At 44.7% G+C, this 18,895-nt stretch overlaps 2 protein-coding genes across 4 annotated transcripts in view; one reads left to right on the top strand and one right to left on the bottom strand.

Moving 5' to 3' along the window:
• Window positions 1–18,895, bottom strand: part of LOC136633159 (acyl-coenzyme A thioesterase THEM4-like) — a 60,561-nt gene that overhangs the window by 21,530 nt on the left and 20,136 nt on the right. Inside the window, exon 1 of one of the 2 annotated variants that reach the window (XM_066608674.1) lies at window positions 509–622. The exons of the other annotated variant lie outside the window; for it this stretch is intronic. The gene's annotated coding sequence lies outside the window, so the exon portion shown is untranslated. Of the gene's footprint in view, window positions 1–508; window positions 623–18,895 lie in introns of those variants that run through there. 2 annotated transcript variants of the gene reach the window in all.
• LOC136633158 (zinc finger protein 329-like) overlaps window positions 469–18,895 on the top strand; it is a 30,864-nt gene continuing 12,437 nt past the window's right edge. The window contains exons 1-3 of one of the 2 annotated variants that reach the window (XM_066608672.1): window positions 486–621; window positions 3,645–3,727; window positions 15,453–15,579. In XM_066608672.1, the coding sequence (XP_066464769.1) occupies window positions 3,659–3,727; window positions 15,453–15,579 (196 nt within the window). In that variant the 5' untranslated portion in view covers window positions 486–621; window positions 3,645–3,658. Of the gene's footprint in view, window positions 622–3,644; window positions 3,728–15,452; window positions 15,580–18,895 lie in introns of both variants that reach the window. The other variant, XM_066608673.1, reaches the window with a different exon arrangement.

Below are 18,895 nucleotides of genomic sequence, written 5' to 3'. Positions count from 1 at the left end.
CAGATTCTGCACGGATTGTATTTTTTGAGTGGACATGAGGCCGTAGGGTTTGTTCACATAGGTGTAGGCGGCGTTCACTTGTTGGTTTTAAAGCCTTATTCACACCAGATGCATTTTTTCATTCGCCTGTACACGCAGTATAATAAATTCATTACCGTACTTTCAGCCATTCACACGGGCCAGTGCTGCCCATCGGCAAAAAACATACATATCTATCAATCACCTATCTATCTATCTATCTATCTATCTATCTATCTATCTATCTATCTATCTATCTATCCATCCATCCATCCATCAATCATCTCCTGCCCCCGGCGACATGTAGAAGTTCTCTTTTTCTTTCCTCCTCTCCATTCTCGTCTTCTTGTCATGTTCTGTACTACAGGGCTAAGGCCGGTCATGTGTATGGCCGCAAAGCACTCTGGGACTCGTAGTTCTCTCTCTTGTCTGTTTCAGTGTGATCTATGAGATGCAGACTACAAGGCCCAGTGTCGGCCGCGGCGCTCACCATGTCCTGACTCCGGGCTCGGCCAGTCAGTGCAGAGATTTGGTGGCGTCCCTCCTCCCTGCAGACATCTGGGTTGGTGGATGTGCTGCGGGCTGTGCACGGGGATCACACAGGTAGGCACGGGGCGTCATGTGCAGGTGGGGGCTTACAGGTGGTGTGGGCATGAAGCTGCAGGTGGGGTGATTGCTGGGCACAGACATCACCATCCTGTGCCCAGGCATGTGATAGGAGAGCAGTGCAGTGACAATATCATCTGTATTGCCAGCATTCCTGATATTTATGTTACCATACAATGAAAGTAACCAAACAAATCCCCAGACTGTCCCACTAATGGATGAAGTTTTGCATTTGCCAAAACTTTTCCTTAAAGGGGAAATCCAGTGACGATCCCCTCCCCTTTACCTGCGGATCAGGGACACCTGTAATGTCAGTGCTGTGTAGAATGTATATGTATGTGTGATATATATATATATATATATCAGTGACCTCTGTGCTGTACCAAAGGGTGCCGGATTAGAGTGCTGCAATCTGTAGTATGGTGTCTCAAGGTGAGAAGCACAGTTACATGAAAATGCCAGAGCATTAGAAGATGGGGAGAAGTTCTGAGCCCCCCAGATCAGGTGCCAGTCAGGCAGCTGCCTCATTCCTCCATTGTTGGCATCTGCCTGTTCTATTTGGGCATAGATGACACCCGGCTTGCTCTGATATGGGGGCACTAGTGGAGGCAGTGTTTTTAGCTTTGAGATGGGACACATTAGCAGGATGGCTCTGTTATGGGGGCACCTTGGTTGGCACGCTATTAGAGGCAAGCTTATTGGCTGTGTCATGTGTTGCATGCTGGTTCTTGTACGGGGACTCTGTGGCAAATGGCCTCTTTTACATGGGCACAGTGGGTGGCACACTATAGAAGGCAGTGTTATGGAGTCACTGTAATGGAGGAGGACTTGTACAGATGGCTCAGTTATGGGGGCACTGTGGCTGACATTTCAATGGAAGTAATATTATTGGCTTTGCTATGGGGCATTGCATCAGGCTGCCTATGTTGTAGGGGCACCCTAGATGGCACTCTATTAAAGGCAATGTTATGGAGGCTGTATAATGCACTGATTCATGTTTCAGATGCCCACTGTTACATGGACACAGTGGGTTACACATTAAAGAAGGCAATGTTATGGGGTCACTGCTGCAGATTGTTTTTGTTATAGGACACTATTGATATGGGGTACACTGCGGTTGACATTCTAATGGTGGCAATGTTATTAGCTTTGTTATGGGGCACTGCAGCAGAATGGCTCTTGTATGTGGGCATTGAGCAGGATGGCTCTGTCATAGGGGCACCCAGGCTGGCGCTTTATTAGAGGCAATGGTACTGACTGTGTTATGGAGGCATTATTGTACACTGGGTCTTTTATAGAGGCACTGTTGCAGATGACCATAGTTATATGGGCACAGTGGGTTTTACGCTGTAGTAGGCAGTGTTATGGGGACTCTGTTGATATTGGGGGGCACTGTGGCTGACATACTAATGGTGATGTTGCTGGCATTCGGATGGTGGCAGTGTTATAGGAACACTGTTGCAGGGTGGCTCTGGTAGTGAGACAGGCTCACTCCTTCATAGGGGCACCCTGGCTGACAGTCTATTAGAGGCAGTGTTATTGACTCTGTTATGGAGGCACTATTGCACACAGGTTCTTGCACTGATGCATTGTTGCAGGATGGCTTCTGTTATATGGTGGGACACTAGAGTACCCAGTGTTGATATGGGGGTACTGTGGCTGGCATTCTAATGACAGCAGTGTTACTGGCTTTGTTATGAGGAAACTGTTGTAGGCCGGCTCTGGTATGGTGGCAGGCTCCCTCCTTCATAGGGGCACGCTGACTGGCACTCTATTAGGGCAGTCTGAATTCCGCACATGAATTTTGCCCATTGACAAGGTAAATTTCACGCAAAAAACTGCGTCAGAAAGACACGGATTTTGACGCAGATTTTAGAGGCGTAATTCACATGGAATTTTTTCCACAGGGAATTCTGCCGTGTGAACAAACCCCCAAATTTGTGGCTTCCTGCTGCGGTTTTTGGCGTGGATCCACACTTGGATTTTGCCCTGTCAATGGGTTCTGATGTGGAGGATCGCATTTCCAAGAATTTCAATATCAAGAAGTAATGTGGCATCTTTTGACGCGTAAACTCTGATTTCGGCGTTGGAATTCAGCGTGAAGATTTTGCCCATTGACAGGGCAAAATCCGTATGCGGATCTGCACCAAAACCTGCAGCAGAAAGCCGCGGATCGTGGCACCTTTTTTTTTAGATGGAATTCCGCTGTCTGAACTAAGAGTTCCGTAGCATTTGCGCTACGTGTGAACGCGCCCTAGACGGCTTTCATAAGAGTGCGGTGCTGGGCTACTTCTCCATGGCCGCCCTGTAGCTGAGTCTTATCAATGAGGATATGAATGTTCATCAATTACACCCGTTTCCCTGACATCCAATAATCCAGAATACTTGATAATCTGGAAGCTATTATCCTGGACTGGTGTTGTAGGATGGTGCCGGATTCGATGAGCATCCCACCCTCCGTTAGGAGACGTCCTCGCCGCGTCTTCACATTCCTGCCTCCACTAACCCTTCCGAAGTATGTGGGAGAAGAATGTACAGAGAAAAGAGAAGAATCATAACACTGAAAATTCTATTAATCCGTCCGATGTGCTACATATTATTATGGATTATCAAATGGTTGCAGGAAAATGACAGGGCGGCCATGAAAAAGTAGCCCAGCCCCAAACTCTTATGAAGGCTGTCTAAAAAAAACATCTGTCTCTGTTGTCCATAGCAACCCATCACAGCGCAGCTTTCATTTCATATACTGCTGAGGTAAAATGAAAGCTGCGGAATGTTCCAGGTTTAACCCTTTCCAATCCAATTTTGGTTTCAGGGTTTCCCTAAAAGGCTTTCTTTTTTTTGCTGTTATACAACGGTGCCATCTGCTGGCTAAAGCGGAGTGGCTGGCAATAGACGGTAACAATACCCTGTTGGACAACTTCTGACATTGGAGCTGTACAAGCTTCAATCAGAATGTAGGAAGACGTCAGACAGTGGATTGGAAAGGGTTAATATATGCATCTACATTATTCTTATAGGTCCTCATCTTCTAATGGAGGAATGTAAAGAGAGTGCCGCTGCTGCCTCCAATGCCGAACAGACACCCCCTGCCGCCATGGAGGTAAACGTCTCTTATAGGATGATTGATGAATGCAGACAAGGGTGCGTTCACACCTTACGGGTTTGTTGCACCAAAATCAGTGTCCAGATCAACTAAGGCCTCCTTCACAGGGGGGTATTTATCGAAACCAGCAGCGGTTCCATAATACGGAAGAAATGCAAATCTTCCCATTATACTTTCTCTCTGTAAGTTCTGCTCCTAGTTTGGGCTCTTTCAGTGTGCTAATCTGCACCATGATAGGTCATGCCGCGTTTTTTTCATGTGCTCGTACACTGCATAAAAACATACACGCGTGTGAACGAACCAGCTGAGATCAATGGGATCTATTTACTCCATAATTTGGGCACGTAACATGCTGCTCAAATGCGCTTTGGTGAACTAGCCCTAAGGCTCTCTACCTGTCATGTATAAAATTTCTGCAAAGCGTAATATGGAGGGAGCTGCGTCCGGGCCATGAAACTGGCAACAATGTCCAGCAGGACATCTGCAATAAAAATTACAGCAGGTGAGATGTCAGCACACTGATCTCTGCCATCATTGTGCAGAAGACCTGCGTACTGCACGCACAAGAGGAGAGGTAACAGGTCTTCTTTAACCGCGTAATGAGCAGCCTATTTTAAAGCTTAAGGACCGAGCAATTTTTTTCACAGTCGCATTTTAAAAGCCATAACTTTTTAATTTTTCTATCAACGTACCCATTTTGGGGTAGATATACGTGATTGATCAACTTTATTATAGTTATTTATAGTGCGTCATGCACCGTGCAGCGTAAATAATGTAATGAGGCACATTTCAGTAAGTGCCCGTCAGTAAGTGTCTGCGTGTATGTGCCCGTCAGTAAGTGTCTGCGTGTATGTGCCCGTCAGTAAGTGTCTGTGTGTAAGTGCCCGTCAGTAAGTGTCTGCGTGTAAGTGCCCGTCAGTAAGTGTCTGCGTGTAAGTGCCCGTCAGTAAGTGTCTGCGTGTATGTGCCCGTCAGTAAGTTTCTGCGTGTATGTGCCCGTCAGTAAGTGTCTGCGTGTAAGTGCCCGTCAGTAAGTGTCTGCGTGTAAGTGCCCATCAGTAAGTGTCTGCGTGTAAGTGCCCGTCAGTAAGTGTCTGCGTGTAAGTGCCCGTCAGTAAGTGTCTGCGTGTAAGTGCCCGTCAGTAAGTGTCTGCGTGTATGTGCCCGTCAGTAAGTGCCCGTCAGTAAGTGTCTGTGTGTATGTGCCCGTCCGTAAGTGTCTGCGTGTAAGTGCCCGTCCGTAAGTGTCTGCGTGTAAGTGCCCGTCAGTAAGTGTCTGCGTGTAAGTGCCCGTCAGTAAGTGTCTGTGTGTATGTGCCCGTCAGTAAGTATCTGTGTGTATGTGCCCGTCAGTAAGTGTCTGTGTGTATGTGCCCGTCAGTAGGTGTCTGTGCGTAGGTGCCCGTCAGTAGGTGTCTGTGCCTAGGTGCCCGTCAGTAGGTGTCTGTGCGTAGGTGTCCGTCAGTAGGTGTCTGTGCGTAGGTGTCCGTCAGTAGGTGTCTGTGCGTAGGTGTCCGTCAGTAGGTGTCTGTGCGTAGGTGCCCGTCAGTAGGTGTCTGTGCGTAGGTGCCCGTCAGTAGGTGTCTGTGCGTACGTGCCCGTCAGTAGGTGCCTGTGCGTAGGTGCCCGTCAGTAGGGGCTTGTGCGTAGGTGCCCGTCAGTAAGTGCCTGTGCGTAGGTGCCCGTCAGTAAGTGCCTGTGCGTAGGTGCCCGTCAGTAAGTGTCTGCCAGTAAATGCCTATGTGTAAGGTGTAGGTGAAGCAAAATTGGGTGACTGAGTGAGAGCAAGCAGTAAGTGTGTGAGCGTTTAGAAAAAACCAAAACTGTGGGTGGTTGCGAACGGGCGGAGGCGCATGAGCGGTTGCGAATGGGCGGAGGCGCATGAGCGGTTGCGAATGGGCGGAGGCGCATGAGCGGTTGCGAATGGGCGGAGGCGCATGAGCGGTTGCGAAAGGGCGGAGGCGCATGAGCGGTTGCGAACGGGCGGAGGCGCATGAGCGGTTGCGAATGGGCGGAGGCAGATTTGGAGTGTGATCTAGTCAATCTTCACTACTTCCACAAGTAAATTGTAGATCCCCATTAGGATGAGCTCCATGTCTGGCAATGTCATCCAGTGTGCTACTTGTGCAATGTATGCGGTCCTTGATCAGCCGATCGAGGGTGCATACTGTTGCGCAAGATGCGTGCACGTCGTACATTTAGAAGCCCAAATTCTGGATCTAAATGAGCGACTGGCAACACTAAGAGCCATTGACAACATGGAAAGGAGTTCGCTGCTCACTGAGCCGACACTCGCTGGGGTAGAGGCGGGGGCGGATGGTGGTACGAAAGAGCAGGGGGAGCAGGCAGCTAGCTCGGTGACAGTTAGAAGGAGTAAAGGGAAGAGAACCAGGGAGGCTAATTCTGAACTGGCACACCCCAACAAGTTTGCAAAGTTGGCAGATGAGGGGGATGTCATTACAGAGCCAGCACCGCTGCAGCACGACATGCCCTCTGAATGCCAGGGGGATGACTGCTCCAGTGAGAAGGGGACGGCGAGTGCAGGGCAGGATAGACAGGTCCTAGTGGTGAGGGACTCAACACTATAAGGGTCACAGATTGGGCAATCTGCCACAAGGACCGGGATGGGCAAACAATCTGTTGTCTTCCTGGCGCTCAAGTTCGGCACATCGCGGATTGGGTTGACAGATTACTGGGAGGGGCTGGAGAGGATCCAGCGGTCATGGTGCACATAGGCACCAATAAACAAATTAGAGGTCAATGGAGGGCTCTCAAAAATGATTTCAGGGACATAGGAGCCAAGCTTAGGGCGAGGACCTCCAGTGTAGTTTTCTTGAAAATACTACCTGCACCACAAGCTACACTAAAAAGGCAGCAGGATCTTTGGGAGGTAAACAAGTGGCTCCAGAGTTGGTGTAAGAAGGAGGGTTTTGGGTTCCTGGAGAACTGGGCTGACTTTACTGTCAGCTACAGGCTCTATCGTAGGGATGGGCTGCATCTCAATGGGGAGGGTGCAGCTGTGCTAGGGGAGAAGATGGCTAGAAAGCTGGAGGAGTGTTTAAACTAGGGTCTGTGGGGGAAGGGTGGGGAGAGAAACGGGGGTAGACAGTGACCTGGGACCAAGTAAAGGGAGTGGGGGTCGAGCCGGTGGTGGGGTTAGTACAGCTAGAACTGATAGAACAGCTAATAGTGCCATTAGTAGCACAATGAATATAAAGAACAACAACCATATAAATTGTATGGCAACAAATTCAAGAAGTCTGATCGGTAAAGTGTGTGAGCTTGAAGTGAGAATGACTGATGAAAATTACAATATAGTTGGAATAACGGAATCATGGCTTGATGATGAGTGTGATTGGGCAGTGAATTTATAGGGTTACAATCTCTTTAGAGGAGACTGTGGGAACCAGAAAGGGGGAGGGGTGTGTCTGTATGACAAAACCTACTTAATGCCGAGGCTACGAGAGGATATTGGGCAGGAGAGGAACATGTGGAATCTCTGTGGGTAGAAATGCAGGGAGAAAAAAAAATAACAAAATCCTGTGTTAAAATCATACAGGGAAAAAAGCAAATTATGTTAAGGAAAGATCAAAATTGCAATGAAGGAGGCAGAAAGACTGATCGCCAAAGATAGCAAAAATAACCCATAACTATTCTTCAATTATATAAAAAGTAAAAGGATTTGCACTGAGAAAAATGTCCATTTAACAAATAATGCAGGAGAAATAGAATATGATGAGGGGAAGTCAAATCTATTAAATAGTTTCTTTTCAAGTGTATTCACGAATAAAAAAGAAATGTCACACAAAATGCAGGGGAATAAATCGAACCCCACCATAACTATTGCATGCCTAACACAGGAGGAAGAACAGAGCCAGTTAAAGAGGATTAAAATAGATAAATCACAGGCCCAGATGGAATGCACCAAAGGATTCTACGGGGACTAAATAACGATAGTTAGATCGCTATTCCTTATATTTATGGGTACTAATGAGACCGGGCTTGTACCACTGGATTGGCACATTGCCAATGTGGTTCCAATGTACAAACAGGGGTACAAAAGTGAGCCTGGTAACTACAGGCCAGTAAGTCTCACTTAAATAATTGGAAAAAATATTCGAGGGGTTTCTGAGAGACGCCATCCTAGAAAACCTCATGGAAAACAACAGCATAACTCCTCATCAGCATGGGTTCATGAGGGGTCGATCATGTCAGACCAATTTGATCAGCTTCTACAATGAAGTAAGCTCTAGGCTGGACCTGGGAGAGTCTATTGATCTTGTATATCTGGATTTCTCCAAAGCATTTGACACCGTGCCGCATAATAGGCTAATATACAAAATGAGACAGCTCGGACTGGGTGAAAACGTGTGTATCTTGGTAAAGGATTGGCTCAGATATAGGAAGCAGAGGGTGGTAATAAATGGTTCGTACTCTGATTGGACCACAGTCGCTAGCGGGGTACCACAGGGTTCAGTATTAGGCCCCATTCTGTTCAATCTATTTATCAATGACCTGAGAGGGACTACACAGTAAAATATCAATATTTGTAGATGATACAAAATTATACAATATAATCAATGCAACGGAGGACAATGTGCGGCTACAAACGGACCTAGATAAGCTGGGGGCTTGGGCAGAAAAATGGCAGATAAAGTTCAGCATTGATAAATGTAAGGTTCTGCACATGGGCAGGAGGAACGGATGTCACCAATATACACTAAATGGGCTACTGCTAGGGAAAAGTGATATGGAAAAAGACCTGGGGGTACTAGTGGATTGTAGATTAAACTGGAGTAACCAATGCTAGTCAGCTGCTGCAAAAGCTAATAGAGTCTTGGGGTGCCTTAAAAGAGGTATAGGGGCGAGGGACGAGAACATTATCCTACCACTATATAAGGCACTTGTCAGACCTCACATGGAATACTGTGTACAGTTCTGGTCACCGGTGCTCAGGAAAGATGTTACGGTATTGGAGGGGATTCAAAGAAGGGCAACTAAACTAATACATGGAATGAAGGGACTGGAATACCCAGAGAGGCTATCAAAATTGGGGTTATTTACCCTGCAAAAAAGACGGTTAAGGGGCGATCAAATAACTATGTATAAATACATTAGAGGACAATACAAGGATCTCTCTCATGATCGGTTTGTACCAAGGACTGCAACGACAAGAAGAGGGCATCAGCTACGTCTAGAAGAAAGCAGGTTTCATCACCAACATAGAAGGGGGTTCTTTACTGTAAGAGCAGTGAGACTGTGGAACTCTCTGCCTGAGGATGTGGTGATGGCAAAATCCATAGAGGGGGCTAGACACCTTTCTAGAGCACAATGATATTGCAGGATATAGACAATAGGTGACCAGCGGGGTTACTGATCCCAAATGTTGATCCAGGGATTAGTCTGGCTGTCATTATTAGTTTTTCTCCAAATGAGCTAAATTGGCTGTTTTTTTTTTTCCGCCTTCCTCTGGACCAACAAGGGTGTTGAAATAGGCTGAACTACATGGACATTGTTTTCATTCGGCCCAACAAGCTATGTTACTAAGTATTTATCACTGGTGCTATACAAGTATTTTTGCGTAAATTGTTGCCTTTTTGGCTCAAATCTATTTAAACAAATTTACTATTGATTTTTGGCCATACGTCCAGATTTTTCACCTTTCTTTCCACTTTTCGAAAGTATCCAGAAAGGGGGCAGGAATAAGGTTTTTGAATAGATTTATGACACACAACATTTTTAAAAAGTTGTAGTTTTGACACAATCTCACTCCTGTGGCTGGGTACAAGGTGACACATTTCTCCTCATCATGCGCCAAATGATCAATTTGGGGAAAGAAATTTGGGAAATTGATAAACTGAGGTTGGAAAAACTGCCAGAAAATCAGCATCAAATATCCCCTGTATGACAAATCCCAGCAATGTCTTTATTCTCCGGGTTGTTATGATTATGGCGATAACATATTTCATTCGCTTCTTCTATAAGGTCCTACTTTTGTACAATAAAACACCTAGGCCGGTCTCACACGAGCGGATTTAGATTGCGGACTTCGTGATCGCGGTCTGCACAGGAGATCTGCGGTAAAGTGCTGGCATTGAAGTGCATGCATTTTTGCTTTTTCGTTCACACTCACGAATACAAATGGCGTATTCTGCAAGCAGAAAACAAATTGCAGCATCCCCTATTTTGCACGGAAGCTGTGCGGATGGCCGTCATCGATGTCAATGGAGGTCGTCTGACCCACGGCCCATATGCAGTTAACAGTTCGGATGGGCTGTTGGTACCCGCGTCATCGTTAAGCAGCGAGGAAAAATACGAATAAACCCCCCAAAAACAACTGTACATCTGACCGCTGGGCAGCCACCACGGTCAATCGCAATAGTTGGTACGCCGGCCGGGCTCTCAGCCGTGACCTAATGTGGGCCTCCCGCATGCGGAATCCGGTCTGCCCATGTGAGCCCGGACGTTCTAAGGATGATTTATCATATTGTGGCAGCTGTAAAATCTTAGTTCTTCCATCCACGAAGCTGTGAGGGGGATTTTTGGTGGGATGAATTGATGTCATTGGTACAATTTTTTTATGTACATTTTTTGGAAGGGAGATCATCGCACAAGCAACAATTCTACTACTGTTTTATCATTTTTCTTGCACATTTCATCGTCCCGGATAAATAACGTGTTTGGAGTGATATCAATTATGTGCAGGTTTTTTTTTTAACTTTCATTTACTTTCCATTTTATTCCACAATACAGCATTTTGTAAGGGTCAATGCCCACGAACGGAATTTTACCGTGGATAGTTGTAGAACTATTTTTTAGCCGAAATACGGTGGTGGCTCCCATAGACTCCTATGGGAGCTGGTAAAAAAAAAAAAAAGGAGGGGCCAGGCATCCCAAGGTTTTTTGCAGAGTGAGGGTTTTCCATGGTGGGACGTGTTTTTTCAATAAAAACACGTGTGAATGGGTAAAAAAATGCTGGCCGTGATTGCAAAAAAACGACCGTTCATTCAATTTTACGATGCGGCCAAGAGAACGCAAAAATGTCTACACTTGTATGAAAGAGCCCTAAAGGACAGACCCAGATGAGCGTGGTTTTGGCCCCTTAAACGGACATGATGATCACAAAACCAAGTCACTGATCTCTATGGGATTCCAGTGGTTACATTTTCACCACCTCTGTTCCTGCCTGTGATTTGTACGGCCGGGAAAAGATTGGCGCTGCCCATAGGTAAACTACCTGCGCGGATCATCGGGCGGCACTTATCTTCCCATGGTAATTTTCAAGCTTCTGCGCTCAGGTACAGAGTTTAAATTGCCCACGAAGGGGAAGAAATTTCCCTCTAGGTGCAACTGCACTCTGTGCCGCCAAGTGTAATTGTGTCTACAGCAGTCTCAATGGGCCTTAAGGCTTCATTAGGCGAACGTATATGCAAATACACTTGCTGCGATGGAGCACATTTGTTCATGAGCAAGGTTTGGACTTGGCATTGCTCAGGCTCTTTCACACAGGGAGCTACACGCGCAAAAATCACGCACGTAAAAAACAAGCGGATACTAGGCCCAATGGTTTCCGATGGGAGCGTTCAGATTCCTTCATCTGAATGTTCCCATATGAAATCATTGGTTCTATGATTTTTTTTGCGCGTAGCTCCCCGTGTGAAAGAGCCCTGAGACGCGCGTGTTAGCACATAGTAGTGTAATTTTGTGTTCGCAATGCCGGTTCACACACGCATATGATCCTCCCTTTCCGTGAATAGAATGCCCTGACTTGTTTAACCTGCCATAGACTTCTATGGCAGCTTTCTGCGCAAAACACAAAAAGATAGGGCAGGCCGTATCTTTTCTCATGCGCAATTCCTGCACATGAAATCAACGGGGTCGCTTCATCACATTTTATGAGCGTGAGCTTCACATGCACAAAAACGTCTGTTTAAGCCCTGAATTGATATGTTGCACATCTAAAATCCACACGGATTGTCAGTTCTGCAATTTTCCACGCCACGTGAACGAGATGTTTCTTAACCCCTTAGTGACGCAGCTCTTTTTGGTTTTTTACTATTTTTGATTTTTTTTCTCCCCCCTTTTAATAAATCCTAACTCCTTTATTTATCCATCGACGTCGCTGTATGAGGTCTTGTCTTTTGCAGGACAAGTTGTATTTTTCAATGGCACTATTTAATGTACCATATAATGTCCTGAAAAACTTATATAGTGTACAGAAATGGAAAAAAACTGTTTTCCGCCTTCTTCCGGTGCGTCTTGTTTCTACGGCACACAAAATGACCTGATAACTTTATTCTATGGGTCAGTGTGATTACTACTATACTGAACTTATATATTTTTTTTTTATGTACTACTTGTATTTTTTTTTTTTTTTAAGATATGTAATTCTTTAAAAATTATTTTCTGCCACTAACTTCTGCGCACAATCACTTTTTAATTTTTCCGTCAGCAAAGTTGCACAAGGACTCATTTTGTGCGGTACGTCCTGTAGTTTGCATTAATACCATTTTGGAATACAAATGACTTTTAGACCGCTTTTTATTACATGTTTTCTTGATGACAGGGTGACTAAAAAAGGGAATTTCTGTTGTTCTTTTTTTTTTTCTGACGGATGTTCACCGTGCGGGGTAAATAATACTTTGATAGATCAGACTTTTATGGACGCAGCGATACCAAATATGTGTTTTTGTTTTATTATCTAGATTTTTTTATTGTAAATATGGCAAAAGGGGTGTTTTTGAACTTTTATGACTTTTTTTAAAATACCGGTAATTAGTAAAACTTTATTGTTCTTATTTTTACATATTCTTTTAGTCATCCTAGGGGACCACAACTTGCGATGCTTTGATGGCTCTTGCAGTATGATGTAATGCGATCTGACAGGCAGCCTATCAAGCCACCTCACAGGGATGGCTTGATAGACATACTGCCAAGACATCCCTGTGCCCTTTCAGAAGGCCCTTGACTGCCATGACACATGCATGGCTACCTGCAATCTCATCGCAGGGGGCCCGTATGGGACCCCCCCGAACCTTGGGGCATTTAAAGGGTTAACAGCCCCGAGCGGCCGCGCGGCTTGTTGGTGCTGTTGCTTGTGGGTGTCAGGTGTAAAAAAAACAGCTGGCACCTGCGATGTATGGAGGAAGATAGCGCGCAATCTCCCTTCATACATGTCCTGCTGCTGAAGGATGTAAAAACACCATAGGGCCGTCACTAAGGGTTAATCTTATCCACATGGCTTGTATTGTAAGAGCTTAAACAGATGAATGTGTTTGTGAGCGTTAAACCCGTGCCCACAAAACGTGACAAAGCGAATTCTTTGATTTCTTTGGGTTTGTTCTAATGAGCAATTCCTGTGCGTGACAAAATATAGAACTTACCATCTAGTTCTTCGTTTTACACAGAAAGCTGCTATAGAAGTCTAAGGCAGGTTACAAAAGTCAAGCAGAAGGGTGTGACACTGCGGACAACACTGGGAAAGAAGACAGAAGGCCCTTATTAGGCTTTAAATAGTCCTTCAATTCCACGGAAGGGGAGTATGGCGCACGTGTGAACCAACAGTTTTGAGCAATCATTTTGCATAGGTACTAATGGGCTAATCAGCCCTCATTGCATGAGGTAATCAGTACCTCATTGCATGTATTTAGAGAACAGCGGGTGGTCTGTTCTCTAAATACATCACTATTGTTCTCTAGCAGGACAGTGGCTTTTAACAGCTGTTAAGGAATGTTATCAGCGCTGTCCGGGAAGCACTCAGTGTGCGGTCCGTCTAATCAGCAAAAAATGTATTTCATGCGGACCTGAACTCTGCGATGGACGAAAAGTACAAGGTAAGTGCACATTTACACACAACGATTATCGCTCAAAAGAGCAATAATCGTTGAGTGTAAAACGGCCTTCACACACTTTGGGGAGGTTCCCTTAGGGCTCCTGCAAACTGTAGACAATAGAAGCCATTGGATTCAGTGCGTTCCCTCACATTTAGCGCTTTTATGCCCCATTTCCAATGGGTGAAAAATTACACAACCTACTCTATCTTTTGTACGCATTTGTGCTCCTGAGGCACAATAGGAGGCTATAGGAACCTGTCCACACAAAATTGCGTGCGTAACGGCGCAATTTCACGGTGTTGATTGTAACACCAGGGACTAATTAGGCTGCTGAGCCAGTTCAAAACCGGCACGGGTGTCTCATGCGAATAGCCAAGCAGCGCAAAAATGTACAGTAAAATGCGTGCTTTATTCCGAGTATAATCACATCACCGTCTCGTGAGCGTATCTATGAATACGGACGGCCTTAATAGATGTCTACAGATGCAAGCGATCCGCAGCCCATATGCAATCAACATTGCGTATGAGCGGAGGAAATGCTCGCAACTAGCTAGGAGAATAGATAGAAAAGCCGGAATGCTGGCTGAAGGGGAGAGAGAGATCATTCTTCCACTCGGAACACCGTACACGTCCGCAATCATTCCCAATAATGTTCTGCGAAGGATCGCAGGTCTTCTGCTGCGGACATCTGCATGCGGATTCCGACCCGTTCGTGTGTGCCCGCCCTTAGTATATGGTTACATGGCAAAATTTTCCATGTGAATTCGACCTCAAAAACAATACATCAAAACCCGCGTCCTTTTGCTGACACTTTTGGTGACGACATGCGTGTGGAATTTGCCCTGTCAATGGGCAAAATTAGCGTGCAGAATTCTGATGCCGAAACGAATGTTTCCATGAGTAGAAGTGATTTGAAGTGGCTACCATTCCGTAGCGAGTTCCACGGAGTAAGCATAGCCTTAGGGCTCGTTATGCAGCATACTATGTGTGTATTTTTTACCTGCTTATCCCCATTGATTTATGTTGGGGTATTCATATGACTGTATTTTTCATGCATCTCTGGGTCGCATTAAAAAATACGTGGCATGTCCTATTTAATGTGTATTACCGACCATGATAGGCCATTGAAGTCAATGAACCGGCGTACTCACTGCGTATTTGTGCAACATCTGAAATCTTTTTCTTAAGGAAAGGGTGCTGCGTATTCACGTGAGCAAAAACACACAGAAGGTCCAAAATGCACAGAGAATATGCGATTGTCTTTTGCGTAAATACGCAGCGTATTATATGACTAAGCGCTTCTTTAGACAAACGCATTTTCTATCAGTATTTTGTGAGCCAAAACCACAAGTGGGTCCAAAATACGGAAGACGTGCAAATCTTTCCATTATACTCTCTGTCCACTCCTGGTTTAGGCTCACGAAATACTGATGTAAAATATGCGCATCTGAATATGCCCTGAAACCCCAAGGAGTATTTAAGGCTCACTCACAGGGGCTCAATTTGCCTGCGTATTATGCATGTATTTCCTTATACACATAATGCGCAATATGTTCCTTGTGTATTTACTGCATATTGTAGGTACCTATAGCCTATAATGGGCGTATTACACGCTTAATATGCACCAAAATAGGACATACTGCTTTTTTATACGTGTGTCAAACGCGTGACGTGAAAAATGCAGGTGTGAATGGCCCAGTATAAACCAATGGGCTCTTATCTCTGCATGAAATGCGTGGGCTTCTGCGGCACTAATCAGGGAATACTGTAAATTTTTTGTGCTGAAATTCCACATGATCATAGACTTACGGTGACACGTCTGGCGTCCATCTCTACCGACACATCTGTGTTGTGGTTTGGCTTAAATGAAATATATATTCACCTTATAGGAAAGCGCAAAACCCGAGGAAACCACCGTCTGCTTCTCCGTAGAAGAAATGGACTCCTTAGAAGATCGTCAGAGGGAACGTTATAAGAGTGCAGAGACCAAGACTCACCAGCGTCCGAACTTAGTGGGTGAGAGACACTGATGATGTCATACTGTGTCATCATATCTCGCGTCTCTTCAGCATTCCTACAGGCTTAGATCTTAAAACCAGAAGTCTCCACAGCTGGACTTCAAGATATGAATAGGATTACTGTTCAAGAGCTGGTATATACAGTAGATGGGTTCAGTATATAATTTTCTTATAGTGGTTTGTTTTTCTGATATAGAGCTCCTAACCCTCTGCATTAAAATGTTAAAAGATAGCATGCTGTTACCTGCAGCCACCACTAGAAGGAGCACAGGAGCTTACTGCATACTGTTATACACTGAACTCCAAGACAATATGCAGCGAGCTCCTAACCTAAAAACCAAGTGACTTTAACAAATGAGGCATTTGTCACCGGTGGTGTGGTTTATATAGAGTGGGCCTGGAATCTGAGCCCGGTCCATATTGATGTTGGCTGTCTTTGACAGCTGGTACCCATGCACAACAGTGCGAATCGCATTCACACTGATTGCTGCTGTAAACGCTTTAAGTGCCCCTTTCAATTCTGACAGTGCTATTTAAATGCCCTGATCAGCGTTTGGGGGTCCAGACCCCCCTCCCCCAACCCTGAATTGTATTTAGTTTTCATGGCAGCCCAGGGTCTTCTGAAAACCCCCAGCGCTGCCATATCTTGCTGCCTAATAAGATGAGGCTGTGGCTTGCCTTAATAGAATGCTGCCAGAAATACCATATACTTCAATATTGAAGTATTGCAGTATATGGTATAAGCGGTCAAACAATTGCAAATTCAAGTCCCAATGGGGGGCTAAAAAAAGTTAAAATAAGTGAAAACTGTTTATTATTGTAAAAAATAAAGGATATTAAAAGTTTAGAAATCCCTTTTACCGTAATTGTAACGGAAAAAAATCTAAATTAAAAAACCCAAAACATATTTTGTAGCACTACGGCCATAAAAGTCCAAGCTATTAAAATGATGGATTATTATTTATCCCGTACGATACACATCACAAAAAAAACACATGTAACGCCGGAATTACCTATTTTTGGTTACTCCCATCTCCAGGAAAATTAATAAAAAGTGATCAAAAAGTTGCATGTACTCCAAAATGGTACCGATAGAAACCACAGGGCATCCTGCAATAAACGAGCCCTCTTACAACACCATCAACGGAGAGATGAAATGGTTATGGCGGCCATAGAAACAAGACCACCTAAAGATGGTGAATTCCTTTTTTTTTCTATTTCACTCCACTTAAAAACGACAGCCTGTTGAGCTCCAGATGTGTTCTTTTCCCTGTGTTTTGCGCACTGTCACATCACACCCTTCCCCTTGTGTCATTTTACACGTCTCATAGACTTTTATGGGACATTTGCTGTGCAAAACACAGGAAAATAGAACAGGTCCTACTTTTTTCTGTGCGCACAAATTGCGTGTGCAAAACACTCTAATGAGAATGAACCAATCAATGGATTCTATTGTGTTTAGCGCTCACAGATTTGGTCATGTGACGGAGCCCCTAATTGCATGCTGCACTCCGGGATCAGGTGTCTTATTTCCGTATAGGGAAGCGCCAATCATGAAAGGGCCGGGGGCTCTAATAAAGGGGCCATTCAGTGTATATTGCTTGTGTTTGGATTCATAAAGACTCCAGAATAATGTCATTTTGGTGGTCAGGTGACTAATCCTCAGTTGGTAATAAGTAGAAGAAAAATGACATGGCTCCTAGAGGCCTTCGAGTAGCCATCAAACCTGCGTTCCATAATGACTCCCCATTTCTGGGGGAATGGAAAATTATGTTAGGGACCTTCTCCAATCTTATGTTAAATAAGCTGATAGACAAACAAAAACAGTTTAGCAATGACTTATTATCCAAAGCCCTCTATTTGGGCCTGAAATGTGGAACAAACAATGTCTCCTTCATCTCCAACTTTATAGACAAAATAGAGAAAGAAATTATAACTAGGAAAATAAAAAAACTTCAGAGGGATTGGAATGATAAAAAAAGTGAAAAATATTTCCCGTGGGAATACAAATCCAACCCACGTAAAAATACTCACACTAACAATACAACACATAATACGATATGGAATTACTCCACCAAGCAGGATTCCATGAACAGAAGACATGATCGTCCCCTTAAAGATGATTTTACCAATCCATATCTGAGAAACAATAGACCGGTCCACCCTTTAGAATATAACCATATGAATATTAGACGTGATTGCCTATCCCCCTACCGGGTCAATCAATACCCTCATGTCCCCCACCCCCAATTCGATAATCACATTGTCACTCCTTTTGGGATCTATGAACGGAATTTTCCTGATGGAATCAACTCCTCTTGGACGCCAAGAGATCAATATACTTGTAGAGCCCAACCGAGGTTTCAAGCTTGGCCAAAACACTCGACCAATAATAATCGATCAAACTCAAGATCACATGGTACATGGAATCCTCCTACAAATAGGAACCCTAGGATTACAACAGGTTCTTTAAATGGCTCCACAAATAATACCAGCTCTTCCACCGAGCTTTGCCACCCACATACCTTTAATCCTCTTTCCCCTGTATCTACAACAACACCCGCGCTAGCCAATAACCATCATAGAGCCCCCATTCTCTCCACACAGGAGACCACTCAGGGCTCCCTAGATATGCCTATACCAATCATTGTACAACCACCATTGACACCAACTCTTAATTGCATTGCACCAGCTTTTGACAATACTCCAGGAAGCCCATCTGATCTAATTAAATTTTTGAACAACAACATATCCCCAAGTGCTCCATCTCTTGGGGATAGGAATACGGAACCAATAGGTCCTTTTGAAACTTTCACCCATCATAACGAAACTAACACCATTAATCCTATAACTCATCAAGCTGTGAATAACACAGAAGAAATTGCTGTTAATCCAAATATCTCCATGATGGAGCCTTTTTTAGGGGAAAAGATACCTCGGCCAACTCCAACCGAGGTACAAACCAACATACGAATCACCAGAAGCACGACGCAATCTGTACAACAAAAAGGCAAAACATTGCCCCGACCGTTGGGGAATCATGCAGTGGGATCATCCAAGATCACACACTTTTACTCCTCTCCAAACCGAATAGAAAAAGACGCACCAAAAGGGGGAAACGGGCTGGGAGAAAAAAACATAAGAAAACCTCTAACAACCCGGAAAATCCTATCTCCCCTAGCCAAGCCATGAAGATGGGAATTTTTAACATCTCTGATTATCCTCTAAAAATTGGAGAGGCAGAAATCTTATCAAGAGGCCTCTCTTTCAGCCCCTCAAGTAACCCAGATTCATTTGAACTTTTTCTAGATTTA

Source organism: Eleutherodactylus coqui, chromosome 6, assembly GCF_035609145.1.
Source record: "Eleutherodactylus coqui strain aEleCoq1 chromosome 6, aEleCoq1.hap1, whole genome shotgun sequence".
Lineage (NCBI taxonomy): Eukaryota > Metazoa > Chordata > Amphibia > Anura > Eleutherodactylidae > Eleutherodactylus > Eleutherodactylus coqui.
This window is presented reverse-complemented; position numbering and strand designations above follow the sequence as displayed.